General features: G+C 31.0%; 5 protein-coding genes and 2 long non-coding RNA genes across 10 annotated transcripts; 4 read left to right on the top strand and 3 right to left on the bottom strand.

Moving 5' to 3' along the window:
• The first annotated feature begins 85 nt into the window (after positions 1–85).
• Positions 86–4,419, top strand: LOC143304043 (uncharacterized). The gene is made up of 3 exons (XR_013060738.1): positions 86–351; positions 2,566–2,646; positions 4,017–4,419. It is a non-coding gene; the product is annotated as an uncharacterized LOC143304043 (long non-coding RNA).
• On the bottom strand, positions 1,484–6,341 carry LOC117160394 (uncharacterized). 2 transcript variants are annotated; one of them, XM_076626378.1, is made up of 4 exons: positions 6,126–6,341; positions 5,311–5,418; positions 3,516–4,110; positions 1,484–3,014 (listed from the first exon to the last, which is right to left on the bottom strand). In XM_076626378.1, the coding sequence occupies exons 1-3, from the start codon at positions 6,180–6,182 to the stop codon at positions 3,544–3,546; spliced, it is 732 nt and encodes a 243-aa protein (XP_076482493.1). In that variant the 5' UTR covers positions 6,183–6,341; the 3' UTR covers positions 1,484–3,014; positions 3,516–3,543. The 2 variants fall into 2 exon arrangements, with proteins under 2 accessions (XP_076482493.1, XP_033197021.1); XM_033341130.2 differs by having other exon boundaries at positions 1,484–3,017; positions 6,126–6,316.
• Positions 6,342–6,790: 449 nt separating this feature from the next.
• CstF50 (cleavage stimulation factor subunit 1 Cst50) lies at positions 6,791–8,846 on the bottom strand. The gene is made up of 4 exons (XM_033341124.2): positions 8,706–8,846; positions 7,631–8,531; positions 7,461–7,554; positions 6,791–7,341 (listed from the first exon to the last, which is right to left on the bottom strand). The coding sequence occupies exons 1-4, from the start codon at positions 8,774–8,776 to the stop codon at positions 7,097–7,099; spliced, it is 1,311 nt and encodes a 436-aa protein (XP_033197015.1). The 5' UTR covers positions 8,777–8,846; the 3' UTR covers positions 6,791–7,096.
• Positions 8,847–9,053: 207 nt separating this feature from the next.
• Rpp20 (ribonuclease P protein subunit p20) lies at positions 9,054–9,939 on the top strand. Its single transcript, XM_033341131.2, has 3 exons — positions 9,054–9,236; positions 9,549–9,717; positions 9,801–9,939. The coding sequence occupies exons 1-3, from the start codon at positions 9,054–9,056 to the stop codon at positions 9,917–9,919; spliced, it is 471 nt and encodes a 156-aa protein (XP_033197022.1). The 3' UTR covers positions 9,920–9,939.
• A 135-nt stretch (positions 9,940–10,074) lies between these two features.
• LOC143302371 (transmembrane protein 203) lies at positions 10,075–10,725 on the top strand. The gene has a single exon (XM_076626380.1). The coding sequence runs from the start codon at positions 10,085–10,087 to the stop codon at positions 10,496–10,498; it is 414 nt and encodes a 137-aa protein (XP_076482495.1). The 5' UTR covers positions 10,075–10,084; the 3' UTR covers positions 10,499–10,725.
• A 569-nt stretch (positions 10,726–11,294) lies between these two features.
• Positions 11,295–17,234, top strand: LOC117160390 (uncharacterized). Of its 2 annotated transcripts, XM_076626364.1 has the most exons (10): positions 11,295–11,808; positions 12,028–12,241; positions 12,313–12,523; positions 12,597–12,861; positions 13,583–13,735; positions 13,829–14,410; positions 14,507–14,919; positions 15,002–15,209; positions 15,329–15,538; positions 15,672–17,234. In XM_076626364.1, exons 1-10 carry the CDS (start codon positions 11,781–11,783, stop codon positions 15,725–15,727), a joined length of 2,340 nt encoding a protein of 779 aa, XP_076482479.1. In that variant the 5' UTR covers positions 11,295–11,780; the 3' UTR covers positions 15,728–17,234. The 2 variants fall into 2 exon arrangements, with proteins under 2 accessions (XP_076482479.1, XP_033197014.1); XM_033341123.2 differs by having other exon boundaries at positions 15,329–17,234.
• LOC143304044 (uncharacterized) lies at positions 14,446–18,765 on the bottom strand. 2 transcript variants are annotated; one of them, XR_013060740.1, is made up of 5 exons: positions 18,666–18,736; positions 18,310–18,613; positions 18,108–18,221; positions 17,492–17,732; positions 14,446–14,692 (listed from the first exon to the last, which is right to left on the bottom strand). It is a non-coding gene; the product is annotated as an uncharacterized LOC143304044 (long non-coding RNA). The 2 variants fall into 2 exon arrangements; XR_013060739.1 differs by lacking the exon at positions 18,310–18,613 and having other exon boundaries at positions 18,666–18,765.
• Between the last annotated feature and the right edge of the window lie 1,344 nt (positions 18,766–20,109).

Raw genomic sequence — 20,109 nt, 5'->3', positions numbered from 1 at the left:
TCTTGTTTGGATATAAATAGAATTTTTACTATTAAACGAAAACAAGCATGATAACTCTTTCCTCTTTCTTTTTTTGCTTCGTTTCCTTTTAAGATATATTCAATTTTTCTTTTCCGTTATTACAATCTGTTTTAGAGTTTATTCTTTTTAAACAAATTCTGTGAATAATCCGAATTATTGGTTCTGCACGCATTTTTCTTTCTTTCGCTTTTAAATTCGCGGTATTTGTAAAGCGCTGCGATCTCGCCATCTGCTGACTAAACGCAATCGATTAAATAGCGAAATCGACATTGTTGACTGTTGATAATTACGGTAGCAAGAACTGTATTCAACATCGAACGATACGATAACGTGAGTATGCTTAAAATTTGTTTATTTGTCATGATAATCTTTTCTCCGTTTTTATAGGCAATATTTAACGTTTGTGAGAAATATTTATACACTCGTAAAATACTTTTAAAAAAGATATCGAATTTTATCAAAACTAATATACTGATTGTACAAAATCATTGTCTTTCCATCCTGATTTCTATTAATATTTACAGATCCAGCTTTGAAACGATTGTTCAATTTAAATATAATTTATCTACGAAAATCTCTAAATTCCATTTATAGAGACGCTATAAACTTCTCCACGACGAAGACGAACATATTGTTCGTCTAACTTGTATACCACGTCTATTAAGCAAAGCATATTCCGTTTTTATATCTCATCTTATATCTGTTCACAAATAGATTTATCGATAACGACTTTTTTAATTATTTCTCTTCTTCTCTTAGCTTCTCTAAGATATCTGCAAGATCTGACACATCACATTTCGATGGATATATTTTTGATGGTTTTTCTTTCTTTTCGAATTGCAAATTTGTTAAGTGTTCGTCAAATTGTAGTACAGATTGTATCAAACGATTAAATTTTACACATACTCGCGCACATCGTTTCGAATTGAACTACCCAAATATGATCAAAGCACAATAAATGTACAGTAATATGAAAACGTCTATTGGTGTCGACTACCGAGAATGACAAATATTAAACTTAAGTTTTCAATAATCTATTTTTCTCAACTGATTATCGTTCACCGCGAGTTATTCATGTAAAAATATGATTCTCTTGAATTTCTCAAACCGAAAAAGAACTTCCTTTAGCTATTCTTTATAAGAGTTGAAGTATAAGGTTCAGGCTGATAAGAATTCTCTAATTTATAACAAGAATAATACACAGCTAAAATAGTAAATATATATAATATATATATGCGTATGTATATGTTTATGTATATATACACATACGTATCGTAAAAATTCTAATATCGAACCTCGTAGACACTTTTTCTCATAAATGCTAATCATTTACATACTTATGTATAGATAAAATAAATGTACCGTTTACTCTCTCTCTCTCGTAAAAAGGACTAAATGTTCTAATTTATAACGTAATATGTATCATAAAGATTAGTGTTTAACTGAATTAGTAAAAAATATGTTTCAGCTAGACTTTCTATATTTTCTATAACAGATGTTCACGCTGACACATGTCGTTCCAATCCTTCACGCTACCACGTCGAAGATAAGATCAATTGCCACACACGAAGCTTAACCTTAACTATATACACGCGTATCGCATTTGATTTTAATCTCTCGCGAAAAGCGACGCTTTGTCTCGTCGTGCTACTTACAAGAAAAAGAAAAAATACATGGAATGGCAAATCCTATTTTCCCTTACAATACAATTATCAGAAGCAAGCAACTTAGCTAAAACCATTTTCTTTTCTACCTTTTTTCTTTTTCTTTCTTTGTTTACAAACTCTGTCAATTATCTGAATAACGCTTGAGTTAGAAATAAACTCGATAAACTATTTCAGAATTTATCCGAAAATTTTGCAACAAATATCAAGGAAAAGGAGAAGGATAAACTTATTTTACATTCGCGTGATCTAAAAGATATGTAAGCGCGATCAAAACAAACTGCTTCTTTAATTGCACACATGTTCGAACGTTCGAGCGTTTAACGATTAGATTTATCATTCCATTTCTGTATTTCGTTAAAACCTGTAGACCTTTTAATTATATATAGTTCAATGAATTATATAATCTATCTGTACATTCACAACCGTTCAAATACACAATAATATCAACATATTTAATATTGGACCATTAAATGAAAAGAAAACGGTGCTTAATAAAAAGATTTACATTCATTACAGAAATTCTACTATAAAAAATACATATGCATAAATTTATTATACAATATTTTTGTTGCTTTTCATTTTCTTCCTTTTTCAATTTGAACGATAGAAAGAAAGCATATCCTATTAAAGTGTTAGTTGCCAAATACAAAGGAAACTGAAAATATGAAAAATCGAAAAACCGGTTGTTATTAGTAACAATGTACGAGGAAGGAGAATTGATATCACGTCACGACGCGTTTCTCAGAAAATTTATTTCTGCATACCATGAAAAAAGAGAAATCGTTTCACCATAATTCTCATATATTCCATTTCATTCAGTCATTATTTATATAAGATAAGGTATTACAGTAATTTACTATGTACGAATTAATTTTAGCTACTTCCATATCAGATCTGAATTGAAGACTGGTGTTTAAAGACTCCGGCCTCAGCTCTGATTTGAAAACAACTTGTCTATGTAAGTCCATATTAAATATATTTTACAATAATATTATCATTGTACATGAACAACGTACGCTCTACACCTTGTTTTTGCATCGTAAACTAATCAGTGCACGAGTAATTTTACTCTTTACCGAAGTAAAAGTACATTAGAACAACTACTCTATGGTACACTCAATACCATTTAATACATTAATTAAACATATATTTATCCTGGCAATGAATGTATAGCAAAAACATATCTCAATATTTCGTCTGCGAATTAAAAAGGAAAATAATACTCGTGTACGCTGATTAGAATAACGATCGGCAAGAAGGTGTCAATTTGTTAAAATAGACGAGGGGACTGGCTTTGTAACCCCAATGTGTGCGCCGCCCTGGTACCTGCTACAGTAAAAGCAATATTTTATAACAAATTCTTTGCTTTTAAACAAGCTATAATTACGTTTTGACAATGCTCTCTATGATTCAATTTGCTTTCTAATCATGTACTGACATTATTAAAATTTATAAAAATCTATACAAGTTTTATACCATTCATACTTCGTGTTGTTAAATAATTTTATACTATGTACTCTTATACTAATCGAAAAGACTGAGAATGCATGGAAAAACAATATATCTCCTGTCTCATATGTCATGATTAACGATAACACATATACTTATGAAATTATATACTTATAATTAATGCACATTTTTATATTCGTTAGCAATAATTACAGTTATTTGCACATCCATAAAAGTTCAGGAGTGTAAATACATGAAAATAGTTATATATTTTTCTTGTAACACTCATACATTCTCATTCCTTTCCACTTTATTCAACCAAAGTCTAACCAATTCTAATGACGAGTCAAAGAATCAATTGTAAAAAAAAGTGCTTACATGAAGTTGGTAAACAGACGAAAGGAGGTTATTCCTTATTTTCTTCTGTAGTAGTAGCATTAGAAGGATTTTGAGACTCTGATGAAGATGAAGGTGGTGCCTCTGTTGTTGTGTCTGTTGCATCTTGACTCGAATCCGAGCTATCCTTTATGTCTTCCTCCTTTTTCTCTTCACTGACACTAGAACTCTTGCTTTCTTCTGCGAAGCTTTCCGATTCTTCTGTAACTTTTTCCTCCTTGAAATTAGAGTCAAGCGTCTTTTCAGAAGCCTCTTTACTTTCAGTTTTCGCAACACTCTTATCCTCGCTGTCCGCCAATTTTTCTGTTTCCTCTTTGTGTTCATCCACGTCCATTTTCATAGATTCTTCCTCAGAATGCTTTTCGCTTTTATTGTTAGCTGCTTCTTCATCTGTATTATTGTCATTATTTTTCTCTTGCCGTTTAGGACGCCCGCGCCCACGACCAGTACCTTTTGTTGATGTATCCCTCTTCTCTTTTTTAGGTGGAGATGGCACAGGTGTTGATGAGGTTAGGCCTCGTGCTGAACTACGTGTGCGTCTCCTCCCTTCAACTTCTCCAACAGATGCATTCAAATCCTGCAATAGGAGATCACCCACTATTAATCATAACTCTGAATGCAGCATAGTCCAAATAGTATCTTACAACAAATCTGCTTCTTACAACAATAACGAAAATTTTAAAATATGAGTAAAATGCACAGCGTACTCTACTACCCGCACAATTAAACAATAACATGATTTCTTTTTGTAATTTAGTCTATACCTATTAATTTTTACTCTAGCGAAATAATATAAAAATTCATGTTATTTGTACATATCCTTACTACAACTATAACGTAAAAGTGAGATCAAACACAGAAATGTGAAAAGACATAATACTACATATACATGTCGTCTAAGTTTTTCAAAAGAACCATATTCGCTGAGGGTTTGTTCTGCTCTTTGAATAACACGTCTGTCAGGATGTCGACGATTGGGATACCGGTGTCTGTAATGATCAGCTGCGGCTGATGCGTTAACACCACACGCACCTAACGAAAGTATCATGTCCGTATATTCCTGATTGCTGTATGTAGACATGATGGTAGACTAATAGGTACTGATAGTGGATAGTGATAAAAGTCGGATAGTAAGTTAATAGGTAGGAAAACACTTCGGTCACATTGGAAATGTTTATCAACATAACGTAAATCAAGACAACGATCTACAGTGAGATTCGTTATAACGAGACGTGATAAAGTGCACACGTACCGAGCGAAAATTCAAAGGCGATTTTCTCGAAAACAAAGCCTCAAACGAAAAATTTTTATTCTATATTTTCGACTTCTTTTTAGAAATCAATCACCCCCTTTCCGCTTGTACCACCAGTTACCAACCACCCTGTATATCAATAATTAAAGTAACAACAAAGAATCAACTATTCAATCTGAAAAATATGAATGACTTCATAATTGGCGGTTACGACGTGTATTAGCGGGAAATTCTGTCTCCCTCCCCCACCTGAGAGAATTCCCCTTGCCCCTACTCCAGCCCTTTGTATCCCCACTCTTAACACCCTTTTCCTCACGTAGGCAAACAATATTTACGGGCAGACTAAATAGAGGGAAGTAATAAAGGGATGAAATCTTGATTCTTTGAATTTTGGGAACATTTACAAATTTTTGGTCAAACCTAATTCTCATCGTGTAATCTAATTTTAAGAAAATAAGGAAAATACATAAATAGAAAAGAATAAAGAAAGGAAGGTATAAACGAAGAAAAAAAGACAGAACGCACCTTTGTGACTCGCTCTCCTTCTTGAGCCAATCTTTCTAGTGTAGAGAGTCTTTTCGTGCCTCCTCGTTTATTTTTCGTTGGGCTGGGTTTCTCCTCTGCTGAATGATCCTGAAAATAAATAATTGCTGCATTTTAAGAAGATTCGATGAAATATATAAAAATTCATCGTCTCATAATTGTAATCATAACTTAACATAAAATAGTGAAAACAAATTAAATGGTAAACGATTTAAGGATTATGTCGAACTAACAGAAAAACGCATAAACGTGATGATAATTACACCCGTGATAAGATTATCAAGAACCGTTGAACTATATGAGAATACATAGCAGGTTTATTTAAGTTTCCCGCCATTTTGCCAAGTCGATATGTATTTCTAGTGTCGTAGTCTCGAACAATGTTCCTAAATGAGAGCGAGTTTTCGTAGAAAGCTGTATGACAGACAGTCTTAGAATCAAAATCTATTTCCCGCCTTTTTTTGTACAGGCTTATTGCCATTAACCAGCGACTCCCTTCGTCACGAGAGTTACAAATAAAAAACATCCACCATCTTTGCTAATGAAGGACAAACGGCGCAGCTTTGAAAAATCACTGAGCCTGTAGCTACGCGGTATAAAGCGTCCGTGCATTTTAGCTGTATAGCTTCGTGTCTCACGTAATCACTTTTCAAACGACATTTCTTTATCGTAGCACAAGCTATTCTATCGAATTTTCGAGAGAACGAGCGTCTCTTCGTATTTCAGGGGCGCAACACGCCGCCTTAGCATGAAAACTCGGCTTGATGAAGATATTTCTCGTGCTTCCCTCTGCTTACCTTTGACACATCCTCGATATTGTTATCGTTCTTGCTCTCCGCCTTGATCTCCGACATTTCTTCGCAACTGAATCACTCAAAAACACTGGAAAAACCACAATTTCTCAACAAGAATTCGTGCTGGACCCGGTCGCACTGTTTATACGATAAGCAAAGATGGCGGTTAGCGTGGGTCACGTGATACATCGTCAAACGCAGAGCGGGAGTTCAGAGCGCCGCCTTGCGATTAACCGAGTAATTTGACACGTAGCGACGCATAACGCATGGAACATTTTAAATTCATTCATGTAACTTTTACTTTGTTATTCTTCATCATCCGTAACTGTTAATTTATCTGCTGATATTCTTTTCGATCTTATCGATAAAATCCATTATATAACTTTTTTTTTTAACACGACGAAAATACTTGGTTACTGAATTTCCGGCGTTATTATCGAAAAGCGAAAGGTAATACAAAATGCACTGCTAGCATGCATTCCATATGCATACTTCCGAATATTTTACCGGAATACATTTGCTCGTATAACGTAATACATTTCTTTTTGATGCACTACTTATCTGTAAACATGAAAAATAAAGAATTTTCAATTTTTATAATCGATAATTTAATAGACGCATAAACTATTGCGTCATTTATGTGAATTCGTCTATTCGTAACACTGACATCGGTGAAAATTGTCGTCTTTTTTACTTCAAAAGAGCAAAATGAAATGAATAAGTACATTTGATATAAAATTAGGTATAACATACGCTAAATGAATAAACGTTTGTCGCTTCAGGGCGCAGCAAGTAATCATTTGATCATTTAAGATTGTTTGTACAAAATTTTTTGGATATCATTCGCAATCCGATACTTCTTTCTCAACGTTTCAACGATTATTATTCTGCTAATCATATCAAAAGCTACAGTAAATGTTACCAAACTTAAATTTGTTATGTTCAAGATGGGTATTGATTCTTTAAATTCCAATCTAATGAGTGGGCATTCTTCTAAACCAAAATCTTGCTCTAAAATCATCACTGCATGTTAAGAATGCTGGAGCGGTTGGAGAATGGACAATCAGTCTTACTGGACCATTATGTCCTAATGATAGTAACTGTTTCCTAGATGCATTTCGAGAATTCCATGCACATAATGATGTTGTCGCTTCATCGGGAAACATTACATAGTCTTCAGTGTGATTAAAAATAGCTTGAGCTTTATGTTCTTGTTTGCCTATTAAAAACCATCAATTAATCACAATACATATACAATATAATTTTACACAACAAAGAAAGAATTAATTTAACTTTTTTGTATATACTTTGGATGCACTTAATGTTTTGGTATTTTACCTGTAGTTCCAGCACCTGTATATGCTATTAGACATCTGCTAGTAGACAGTTCCCATAATTTTATCAAAGAATCTTTCCCTGATGACAGTAAATACTGAAATTCAGAATTATAAGATTATGTATTAATGCACAAATTTATTACATAACAAGTATACATTTTTAATACGAACCTTTCCATTTCTCGTAAAAGTCACTGAACATACTTCATAGCCATCATGTGCTTTCACAAAAGTATTTATACATCGGTTTGATACACCATCCCATAATTTGATACTTCCATCTTTACCAGCTGATGCATAAGTTTTTGCATCGGGAGAATACTTAATACTAGTTATTCCAGCAGTATGTTGATGACTTGGTATGCTACAGACAAAGCACTGTGCTGTATTAACATCGTATAACCTGACTACTGGATGATTGGTTCCAACAACTAAAAAATCGCCAGTAGGATGAAAAGATAAACATCGTATCTGATCTGCATCTGTAATAGTTCTGAATGCCTTTTTAACACTGGCTTTGCTGAAATCAAACAGCTTAATAGAAAAGTCTCTGCTCCCAGATACAAGAATAGGCTCTCTTGGGTGAAATTCCAGACATGTCACTTCTTCTAAATGATCATACAATGTCCTTATAACTGGATGACCACCTGTTTGATCACCAGGTGCCATTTCATCTGGTGCAGATTTAGCTAGCATTCTATCCACATCTAAAATTTTAATTGATGCATCGACTGATCCAGTTGCTATCAACTGACCATCTGCAGAAAATGCTCCAGCTCTGCAGTTTCCTTTGTGGGAAGTTACATAGGCAGTCTCATATTGTGCAGGTTCTGGTGCTTGAGTTTGAGCTTCTGTTTCAAATTCTAAATCTAGACCAGGTCCCAAAGTGTTATCAAAAGTCGATGTGAAAGAAGATAAGTTACTCGTGTCCTTTTTAGAACGATCAGGTTCATGAGCTAGACCAATCAACATTAAATGAAGTAAACGATCGGATGGAGGGCATGGAGGTTCTGCTTGAATTATATTTGACAGCTGTACCGCCAATGTCTGGTGTCCATCATAGAACAGTTGGCTAAAATATTTATTATACATTATTAATAAATTTCAATTTATTTAAAAAGAATTATATTGAAGTACTTGCAAATCGCAAATAAGTTTAATAAAGTAATTTTAGAAAACTATTACTTTCACTACTTCAGATGACTAAAAAATAATTTATATATGTGCAAAAGCAGAAATACGTAACCTGATCATAAGCCTGTAAAGGAGTTCTCTGCTTTTTATAATATTTTTCGGGTCCACTTCTGGTTCTTTCATAGTGTATAAATCTCGTATTTCACGTTAGGTTAAAGACTGTCACTTCTTTCCGGTACGATGCACTAAATCGCACTCAAAACGCCCATCAATCGATGCCGTTGCTTTTCAAGGTTATAATTCTTTTTCATAACTGATCTAATAAGTAAAATTACTCCTGAATGTCTACATAGTCAGTTTAATAGTCTTTTCTTATTTAATCAAAAAAAGATTTTTATTAATTGAATTCTTCTTTTACAAATAAAAAATCAACAGAAAGTCGCGTGTAGTATTTATCAGAATGGCCGATATACACGAATGTTCCAAGTTAAAAGTGAACTTTCCAAGAAAGAGAAATAATCCTACAGTGAAACGTAAAAAATTATTATCTTCTGATTATATTATTAAGAAGAGACAACCTTTTGATACAAAGAAGAAACGGAGGAATAACGATATATATATTACTAATAGCACAAACTTTAAGGTAATTTTTAGCATGAACGTATAACCTTTACTTTTAACACTGTTAATTGTTAATTGTTAATAAGTACAAGAATAAAGTCTCATTCCTACAGATTTTATCACGAAATTTCTTATTATGTTATCTACTGACCAAAACATAAATATGCAATTATAGAATTTATTCCATTTGTTGAATTTATACATCTGAAGTTTTATATTAAATACAAGTGCATATAGTTCCTTATACAGTTATGTAAATCATCAGTGAAATAATAATTGTAAGACAATCATTTTCTTTAATTTTAATTGTTTTTTTATATTTCCATAATATAAGGCTCAATTAAAAAGATGTGAAAAACACTTAAATAATGGTACCTCCGAAGTGATTATTCATGGTCTTGGTGCTGCTGTACAAAGAGCATGTAGCTTGGCTCTACAATTAAAGAAGAATCATTATGATAGCATAGAATTAGAAGTCAAGACTTCTACGATATCTATTATTGGTATATAAATATTACATATAAAAGATATAAACCATATTTATAATATTACACATTATATTAAAATAATTTTTTATTTATTCCAGATGATTTTGAACCTGTTAATGATAACGCAGGTTATGAAATAATTAATCGAAAAAACTCAGCAGTACATATTCGAGTGTTTCGAAAATTTTCACTACGTACCCTTAAATATAAAGAATAAAATATAACTTTCTAAAAAATACTCAAGATTCTTTAGTAAAAACAATTTACAATAAGTAACAAAAGACAACTGATAATATAATAAATGAAAACATAAGATCAAATTGATAATTAGATATTTCATAATTTTTAGATACTATAATTAGATATTTTTCATTGCTTTAAAATGATATTTACTTTAAATGAATTAGAACATTGGTTGGGACTGACCATTTTTGAAATGTGGATAAATTTAGTTTCATTAACAATTTTCTCAGTGTTACTAGCTCTCAGATTGGACGAAAATTATTTCCTGGGCAATACAGGATGGTGGATAGTATTCTCACCACTTTTTGTTGCTGATGGTCTGAATGCTTATTTTTGTGCAATTATTTTCATAAGAATGCATATGGAAGGAATGGTCAAAGCTGCTGTTTTAAGAGGATTATGGAGTCTCATATTGTTGATCTTAATATTTGTTTTTAAATATCTCCTGTGTAGAAAGCTATCAGGACAAAGTCCTTTAGAATATTCAGAAGTTTTGAGCCCCCTATTTATTCTTTTGCAATTAATTGCAGTTAGAGCATGTCAACTTCATTAACTTCTATAACATATTATTACATACATAAGGTCATAACATACTTTTCATCATAATCCATTACCATATGTACACAGGCAGAAAATGTATTTACCGTTTTACTATATCTAAAAGTTTATTATTAAAGTAAATAAGCTTATAATGTGTAATAAAATATCTAAGAAATAAATTCAGTTGAAGAAAATACAATGTAAATGTAATATTCTAATAAAGAATTGTTTAATGCTTAATGCTATTTTTTAATTTAATCATTAACTTTATATTACTAAGTTTTTTTATACTACTAGAAAAATTTAAGCTAAAATTCTTTCATAATAGTTAATACCTTTGGTAAATTTGTTTTAAATCAATACTTCTAAACATTAATGAATGGTCCGCATCAGATATTACAATATTTCAATGTATGTATTTATATGTGTACAAAATAATAAATTTACGATTACCTGTTTGTCACGCGTTTGTTAATGTGTTTCATAAGCATTTTATAATAGCAATAATCGGAAAGATTCGTTTAATCAAGTGTAGGACATTTGAATCTAAATACATATACAGTTAGCTTGCATCATTGTCCATTATGTACAATAGTATAGATTCTACTATGGATAATTTGTAATATTAGATTCAAATAAATTTTCATTAACGATGTATCGTTATATTAGATATGTGTAATATAGGAATATGTATATAAAAATCAAAAATTGATATCATAATTACAATTGTTAATAATAAACAATTGTGAAAGTTTTAAGATATCCTAAAAGCAAGGACCAAATTTTTATTTTATAGAATTTCCGATCAACTTAAGTCAAAAAAATTTTTAAGAAGGAAAAGGACAATTTTACGTTTTAGGACAATTTATAATTGAAAAATGCGAAGTTTTTAGGTATCGAAATGCTATATGCATGATTGCAACAAGAGATAATAATAAATAATAAAACAGAATTAATTTGATAAATTTAGTAATGTTCTATTTATATTCTAAAGAACAATGGACAAGCGTAAAGCTCAGGATAGTCTGAATTCTCCCTCCAATCATCCTTTGTGCAAAATCAATATTTCTAGCAAGAGGGTGAGAGAAACGGATGGGACTGTAGGTATCCGCGAATTGGAGAAGGGGTGCTAATCGGACTACACTATAAGCAAAGCCTGTTGCTGCAGTCACATTTCAAAATCCGTTGTTGCGATAAGTTGCTCGTTCAAATAAAAAAAAATTCGATTGTGTGTTAACAGGATTTAAGTATTAGAAAAAAGTTAGTGATGTGCTGTGAATTTCAATCCAAAGATTATGGATAAGCTGACTAATTGGACCCGTGGTCAGTTGCTTCTTATATTTTGATATTTTTTCCCTTTGTTTTTTTTATTACTGTTATTAATTGTTTCACATTATGATAAAAAATACGTATATGTGAAAGTAATTCTCCATAACAGATGTAATTAAACACTGGGACATAATAAGAAAAAAAGGATCAATTTTATAATTATCCCTCAACTTATATCTTATAATTGTTTAATCACTTTTACTTTACCTATAGGTATAAATATATCATTATCAACACCAATACCTGGGCAAAATTGTGTTTCAAATTTGTCAACACCTTCAATTTTAGACAAATTACTAATCATTACTCCATCAATCACATCAATACATCAAGAGCTAAAATGGATTTTTCTTTTACATACATATGGTTTTGCCTGCCTCTTCTTTGTACTTGCATTTTACACATTTTTATCTATTCTACACTTAAGGTATGAAATTATATCTTATTCCAGATATACAGAACTACAAATGTATTGAAAAATATTGTATTTTCTTTTAGGTCTCTTATATCAAGTCGGCCTTTTATGTCCACAATTAATATGTTTTTATGTATACTTGGAGCATCAAGAGCAGCATGCCTCTTCATAGATCCATATAATTTTAAAAATATTATGCCCAAAATAATTGGTTCCATTATTTGGGATGTTGGATTTCCATGTGTAACATCTGCCTTTAGTCTCATACAACTGGCTTTTCTGCAATTAACTCAGGTAATTTTAGTGTTCTAGAAAAAATTGAACATTAAACAAAACTGATTTAATATATAGTAAAATATATTTCCAGCTTAAATTTGGACCAGAGAAGATTCAAAAAGAATCTTGTCTCAGTTTAATCATAACAGGACACTTTTTTTTTGTAATTGCTAGTGACGTTGCTCTTACCTCCCATAATTGTTATATAGCAAAATATGTGGTCCAAACAGTGTTCCTTATCTGGAGTATTTTATTGTACTTAACATTTCTACATGCAGGATATAAGATAATTCATTTACTGCAATCTGTGCCAAGTAGTATGTTAATGAGAGACAATTCTAATACACATCAAAAAGGTTTGTTTCTATAAGCTAACTTCAGTTTATTTAAAATTATCGTAAAAAATAAGACTTTATATAATTAATTAATAAGTATTAATAATATGTATCTATTGTAATATATATATTACAGTAGATATTATATTATATTATAAGATGTAATGTTATTATTAGATACCCGAAAAGGTTCGTGTAGTTTTTTCGGTTACCAATGAATTGATATTAAATTTCGGTCAGTAATTTGTATAATATAATGCATAAAGTTCGTATCAGCAAAAAGTTTGATCTATGTAGTTGGTATACAATTAAAAAAAATTCATCCGACATTCGGAAACAGGGAAGATGTACACAATAACGCATGACCTCGTTCTTCTTTCAACTCACCAAAAAATAAGGAATGGATAGAAGTTTCTACCGCATCCTCCTTACAAGCCAGATCTGTCTCCTGTATCATCTATTTTGATCAATGTTAAATTTGCAAATAGTAATTTTAAAAATGATGCCGTGGTCAAATCAGTAATTAGTTCATTTTTTGCAAATAGAAATCGAAGCTTTTACAACGAAGAAATGCACAAAAGTGATAAATGGTGATTATATTGTTAAATAAAATTATGTTACAAAAGACACAGAATATTTGTATTTTGTTCTAGGAATTCGCACGAACTTTTTTTAGTACCTTATATTGATAATATAGGTATTAAACAACTATTTAAATATTTCATATTAAGTGTTGTTTTAGGTATTATGCAACTGGCAATGTTAGCTCCTTATAATAACTTGGCATCATCTGTTGCCACTGCCTTAGTACCTACTTTGCTCAATCCCAAAATTAAAGATGCTGAAATAACAGAACCTGCAACCCTTACAAATGATTTGGACAAAAATCCTAAAGGTAAAAGAGAAATGAAAAAGTATAGGTATAGAAGCAATATATTTTTAATATTTAATATTTAATATTTAAACTTCTTTTATTTTAATATCATAGATCAACCTATGAAAATAACAGAAAAAGAGGAACAGGTTCAAAAAGAATGTGACAAATCACCTTGTAAAAGTATGCCATCCCAAGATGACAAAACAATTCCCAAGTCGACTGTACCAGAAGTATATGTTAGACCCCCGACACCTACGCCATCAGCGACAAATTTACCTATAATAACAGTATCTAGTCCAAGCCGTAGAAGTTCAGTAGCTAGTAGACGAAACAGTGACGCGTCTAGATCCTCTCGTAGAAATTCAGAGTGTAGTGTTAGATTTATAAATGAAGAGGATGGTTTCACATCGGAATGTCGACGCAATTCTGACTTTAGTCCTAAACATTCACCCGAGATTGATAGAAGACGATCTCCGGACAAGATGTCTCGAAGATATTCTGAAAATGTGACACCTTTAGGAAATATTAGAGATTTAAGACGATGTTCTGATTTTTCACATGAAAAGAATAGAAGTTCTCAATTTGCTGCTAAATTAAAAAGGAATAGCGATTTTGGGAATAGAACACCTAGGCGAATGTTACCTCCGACCGATCTTCATAAATTGCCAAAAGTCGTGGACCTAAGTCCTACAGGTAAATAAAACCTAACAATAACACACGTACACACATTGGTTATCAATCCTAGTATAAATACTCTTTTATTTCAATTATATTTCATTTATATTTTAGGTTCAAGACGTAATTCTGATGTTAGCGGTTTTACTCCCCGAACTGAGATACGTAGAAATTCAGATATTTCCTTTCGACGTAATTCGGAATTTGTTCAAGTCAAACCACTGGATTTAAATCGCCGAAGTAGTGATATTAGTATTAGAAGCTTGAGCAGAAGTCCAACTCACGGCCGTAGCATAGTTCCTGAAAAAATAGAGATACAAGAAAAATCTGAATCTGATTCGGATCAACCAGATTGTAGTGAAAAAGCAGCTCTAATGACAGAAAAAAGTAAAGATAAAGATGATGATGGAAAATTACGGAAGAAAAATTTATCTTGGAAAAATGAAAAGGAGAAAGAAGATGTTGAAGATATAACGGTCGAAACTAATTTGCTTCCCGAAAATACTAAAGTCGACGGAAAAGTTGGGGTATTTTTATTTCACTTTAATGTTTGCCTCAAAAATTAACTTTTGTTATATCATTTTACAAGGTTGAATACTTTTTTTTCAGAATAGCGATTTTACGCTTCATTCAATATTAAATCATATTGCGTATGTCAATAGGACTAAATCCGATACGCCTTTACATATGTTGGAAGAAAATACAGCGGCAGTTAGGAGATCGCAAATTCGAAAAGTATTAAATGTAACATATGTAACTGCGGTTTTAGGAATCATTTTATGCATTACAGATGTAGCACGTATTTTTGGGCCATACGGTAATTTAATATAAAATACAAGATTACTAGCATAAATGTATTAAATGCTAAATAACAAATTTGATTTTTGAGAAAAGGAAAATTTTTGTAAAAAACTACAAATCTTTTTTTTAATATAGGTCTCTTAGCCGAGACTACAAAACATGGTATGCAACTAATCGTCACACAATATCCCAGACCATGGCCGTGGTTTATATATCAAACTTTGTGCAGAGGTTTGGAACTAATCATGGGTTGGGCAATGGCGAGTATTACAAAACAACCATCAGTAAGCCCACGACATCAATATCTAGGCAGTTATCCTAATTATAACATACATGTGAAAAGAGGTAATAATCCTTATATATAAAGCAATATACTGTTAAGTTGAGAATTATGAATTGAAATGCCAAAATGAATATTTTTAAAACATTATATTTTATTTGAGTTTATATTCTAAATCTTATAGAAATATATTTACAGTTTTACAATTATTCAAAATTCAAATAAGGAAATCTTATTTGTTCATAATATTATAATGAAGAAGAAAAGAACAAATAATCACAAAAATATAATATAAATTTAAATGTAATTGATAGCAAAAGCAAAAAGAGATAAAAGACAGTTAAAATATTCTTTAAATGAATATAGCAATAGATCAGTATGTTGTCTCAAACATGAATGTGTGTTCTAATAACTTATATATAAAAGTACATATACTACATTTCTAAAGAGAAATTTTACACAGGAAATATTCTTCTAAAGAATATATCTTGATTGAAAAATGTTTCTATTTTTCAGATTAGATTAGTTTTTAAACACACTATTTTGATAATGTTTCAGTTCCTTTTATTTTAATCGTAAGCAAAATATTTTACAATTTAATGGAATAATGAATCTCTAGAAAAGAGCTACTGCTTCCTAAAAGAAATACCTGATATCTGTATATAAAAAAATATTGTATTAGTAGACAAATTACTCATAAATAAGAAGATTTTATTCTACATCTATTGCACCAATTGATAATTAATAGTAATAACAATTCAAGTTTAAAGTGCCCTACTATTGAATGTTTAACAAAAACTCTTTGTAACTGATATATAATCAATCTATCTGCAAATGCAAATCGTAACAGTGTTGTGATCCTACATGTGATATACAATCGTGTCTAGAATAGGAGGCCATTTTACGCTTATGTAAGTGTCATATAACAATGTAACAAACTACTTATGAAATAAGAGACTGGTAAATTTTGTTACTTATTATTTAGTATTTTATTTAAAAAAAATTCTTTGCAAGCTTTTGCAAAAATGTTAAGTTTTCTTGAATTAAATAATTTTCATAACCAAGGTTTTGTAAGTAATAACAGGTATTACTTGATAGTACAACAATACTATGAAATTATAACAATATTATATTAACATATTTTTATATTCTTAATAACATTAATTGTCATGAAATATTAAAATTATTAATCAAGAATATGTGACTCGATCATCTCAATGAAAAAAATGCGTGTGTGTGTGCGTGTTTTGCGTGCGTGCGTGAGCGTGCGTGGAAGAAAAAGAGAATGGATAGAGAGAAAATAATTTATATATGGATTTTGATATGTGATATATTAGCTCAAAACTTTTGTGTTATATAATGCAATAATTATTCTTTCTATTTTGTTTATATTATTAAAATCTAGATTCGAGGAATCAAATATATTTAAATTATTAATAGCACATTATTATAAAGTATGAAATATAAAGTATTACGAAATATGGAGCAAAATAGATAATTATACTTACACAAGCGTGAAAGGTCTCACTATTTGTTTAGAAAAATCATATTAGGTAAATGTTCAATGTGCCAAATCTTATGTTAACGATATTAAATGTTTATAAAGATTGACTCATATAAATTAGTCTTTTAAAATTATTGGTATAAATCGATATTTATATACTATTCAGTGTACGTACAATAATGAATAACATTTTAACTGTACTGATGAATGCTGTTCAAAATGATAGTACACAATAAACCGCTATTTTTATCGATCAACGTCAGATTATTAGAAAAGAACCTATTCCATCACACAAAGCTTAACGAGAATTTTGCATAATAATAAAAATTAAAAATTAAGAAATTTAACACTCCCCTTTACAATATTTTTCTAAACATTTTATGAAATATAGCAAATATTATGCATAATTATTTAAAATTATGTTCAATACAAAATTCGAATGATGTATAAAAGCGAAGGATTAGATTAGAATTACAGCGGGGAGAAACTTATTAATATTATATTCTTATCTTACCTTATAATATTGTATTATATTGTTATCATTACAGAGCAGATCCCTAATTTTGTAGGTTCTTGTATATGCTAATGTTTGTTAAGCTCACCACTTAGCCGCATGGCGCAGCACTAGTCTGGGAACAACTATCTATTTGTAAAATTTTGTATCACTGGTAAGTCAAAGAGGAAATCTCCTTCCTGAAGCGGGTAAGACCCTTAATGTCGGGAGTTGAGGTTTACAAAGTGACGACCATAGAACGCTGCGACCGATAAGTTAAGATTTTGTATTTAATGCTATCCTTCGGTGAAAGCATTGAAGCTAAAGAACATGCATTAAGAATGGGATATATTCGTCTGTGGTAAAGAATATGATCTAAACCATTATTATTACTCAGTGACTAAAGAAAGAATATTAATTATGAAGTATTATTAAATATGTATTACTATTTCAAACAAAAGAATTTAACAAAATCACAATTTCCAAATTAAATATTTACAAGGCTTGTAAGAAGTAAGTACAAAACCACTGTATGGCGATTTTACACCTCTGGATCGATGGAGATTTGTAAAGAAAGTTCGTGTAAAATTGACCTCAAGCATGATTTTCGTTAAAATTTATTTTAATTGCAACGTACCTTACTTATCATGAACACATGGACCCACGTCACAATTTTTACACTCATAGCGCGATAGTTTTTCAAATTGCTCTTCGTTTCCTATTTTGAAGCGACAATTTGAGGTTGAAGATTCTAAAAAATCATAAAGATACGGATCGGCATGTTAGAAAGCGCATCTAGTAATGGTATATTTATATTAACGAAAAGCAACGATTGATACCTGACGTTGGTGTATCAAAAACGAAGATTATATATTCTGTCTGTATATTGTTAACACTGTTATAGAACGATGTGAGGGCAAAAGAAGTATGAAGCAAAACAAATGAAAATGATCATTTAGTTTAAAAAACGGTGAGCATATAAGTCAATAGAGTGAGTTATTATAGTAGCGCGTCGTAATATAAGATGGCGCATAATGCCTAAGAGGTTAATGTCGGAAGTTGTGTTTTATAAATCGGTTGTTACCATACCACTTTGATCTATTTATTAGGATTTGTAACGCAGTATGATCTTGAATCTGCAACCTATAATACTACTATATTATCGACAGACGAAATATGAGAATAGACAAATTACCTTATGGACCTTCGTAGCCCAACGCGAATGTCATACCAACTTAGGAATTTGATACTAATTTTAGCGTCTTTTATTCACAAACGGCGGCCATTTGATAAAGTATTTATGAAAGAAGTATTAGTGAGAACTAAACAACAGTCATGTGTAAATGCATGTGTGCCGATAGAGAGGGGAGACGTTTGATAGGCAATTGCGTGCTAGATGGAGTCACGATATGTATCGCGCAAATATTTCTCGGAGGCTTAAGAGGTAAGACACATACAAATAAAGAAATAGACGAGTGAACAAAGCTACAGCGGTTTTTACTAGTAAACTAAATAATTTCAAAATCATAAAATATCTTTAAAAGTTTCTTTTACAGATACACCATGCATATATGTATTTCAACAAAGTAAGTTTATCGACCACATGTTTATAACTTGCGTTGCATCTCGCTGTTTACAAAAAAATCAGAGTTTAATAATTCACATGAGGCATATATCGATAAAGAAGATTTCTGTAATTGTTACACATGTTTTCATGTTGCATTATAGTGATTTTATTTTTATCTTAAATCGTAATAATGTTTGGATATATAAATATGTAGTTTTACAAAATCAGGTAGATTTTTTTTATGGAAATATATTTGTTTATAATTTTGTCATAGAAGAAAATTTGGCAATCTTTCCCTAATTTCTTATATCGTTATTTTTCTCAGTTAATTTAATCATGGTAGTTTACTTTCAGCTAGATGGACTACAAACCTACAAACAAGTAGCTATGATTGTTATTAATATAGAAAGAGGACATTTTAAATGTCTTTCTTTCATGTTAATTCCATTACCACTATACGTACATATAGAATGATAAAAACAATAATAATAGATAATTATAACAAACATACGTACTTGGTAATATTAACAGAATTGGCCATGTGAAGCCATGAAAGAAGAACTTACCAATTCCACTTTGAAAACTTCCACCACCTTCAGATTCGCATCTGGCATAGGCAAAACAGGTTCGTTAATGTTAAATAGAAGAAGGTTGAACTTGTTGAACCTTTTTCTCTTCTGAATTTTCATATACAGTTTTTCGTATTTACATGTCTCCACAAAGGACGAAGCCGACAATAGTTTAAATTCCAGTATCGGAACTCTCAGAACAGTTCAGTAAATAGAAATATTATCTAATTTTGCGACTGCTGAGTCTTTGATTTCCTTGATTCATTCTTATGGTGAAGAGATCAAGTTTAGTATTAATCTCGGATAAAGCAGCATGAGGAGAGGCCTGTAGACGATCGAATAATGATGATAAAGAATTGTCATCCGATCCGTGCAAATCTGAGGATGTTGAGGTTGAATCAGAGCAGTTTATGAGTGTGTCGGTGGACTAAGAGTGACCAGATCTCATCAAGCATAAAGAGCCTGGATAGAAACTAATTCCACAAGATACACAAGTCACAGGT

Source organism: Bombus vancouverensis, chromosome 18, assembly GCF_051014615.1.
Source record: "Bombus vancouverensis nearcticus chromosome 18, iyBomVanc1_principal, whole genome shotgun sequence".
Classification (NCBI taxonomy): Eukaryota; Metazoa; Arthropoda; class Insecta; order Hymenoptera; family Apidae; genus Bombus; species Bombus vancouverensis.
Note: the sequence above shows the minus strand (reverse complement) of the source record. Positions and strands in the feature narration are given on the sequence as shown.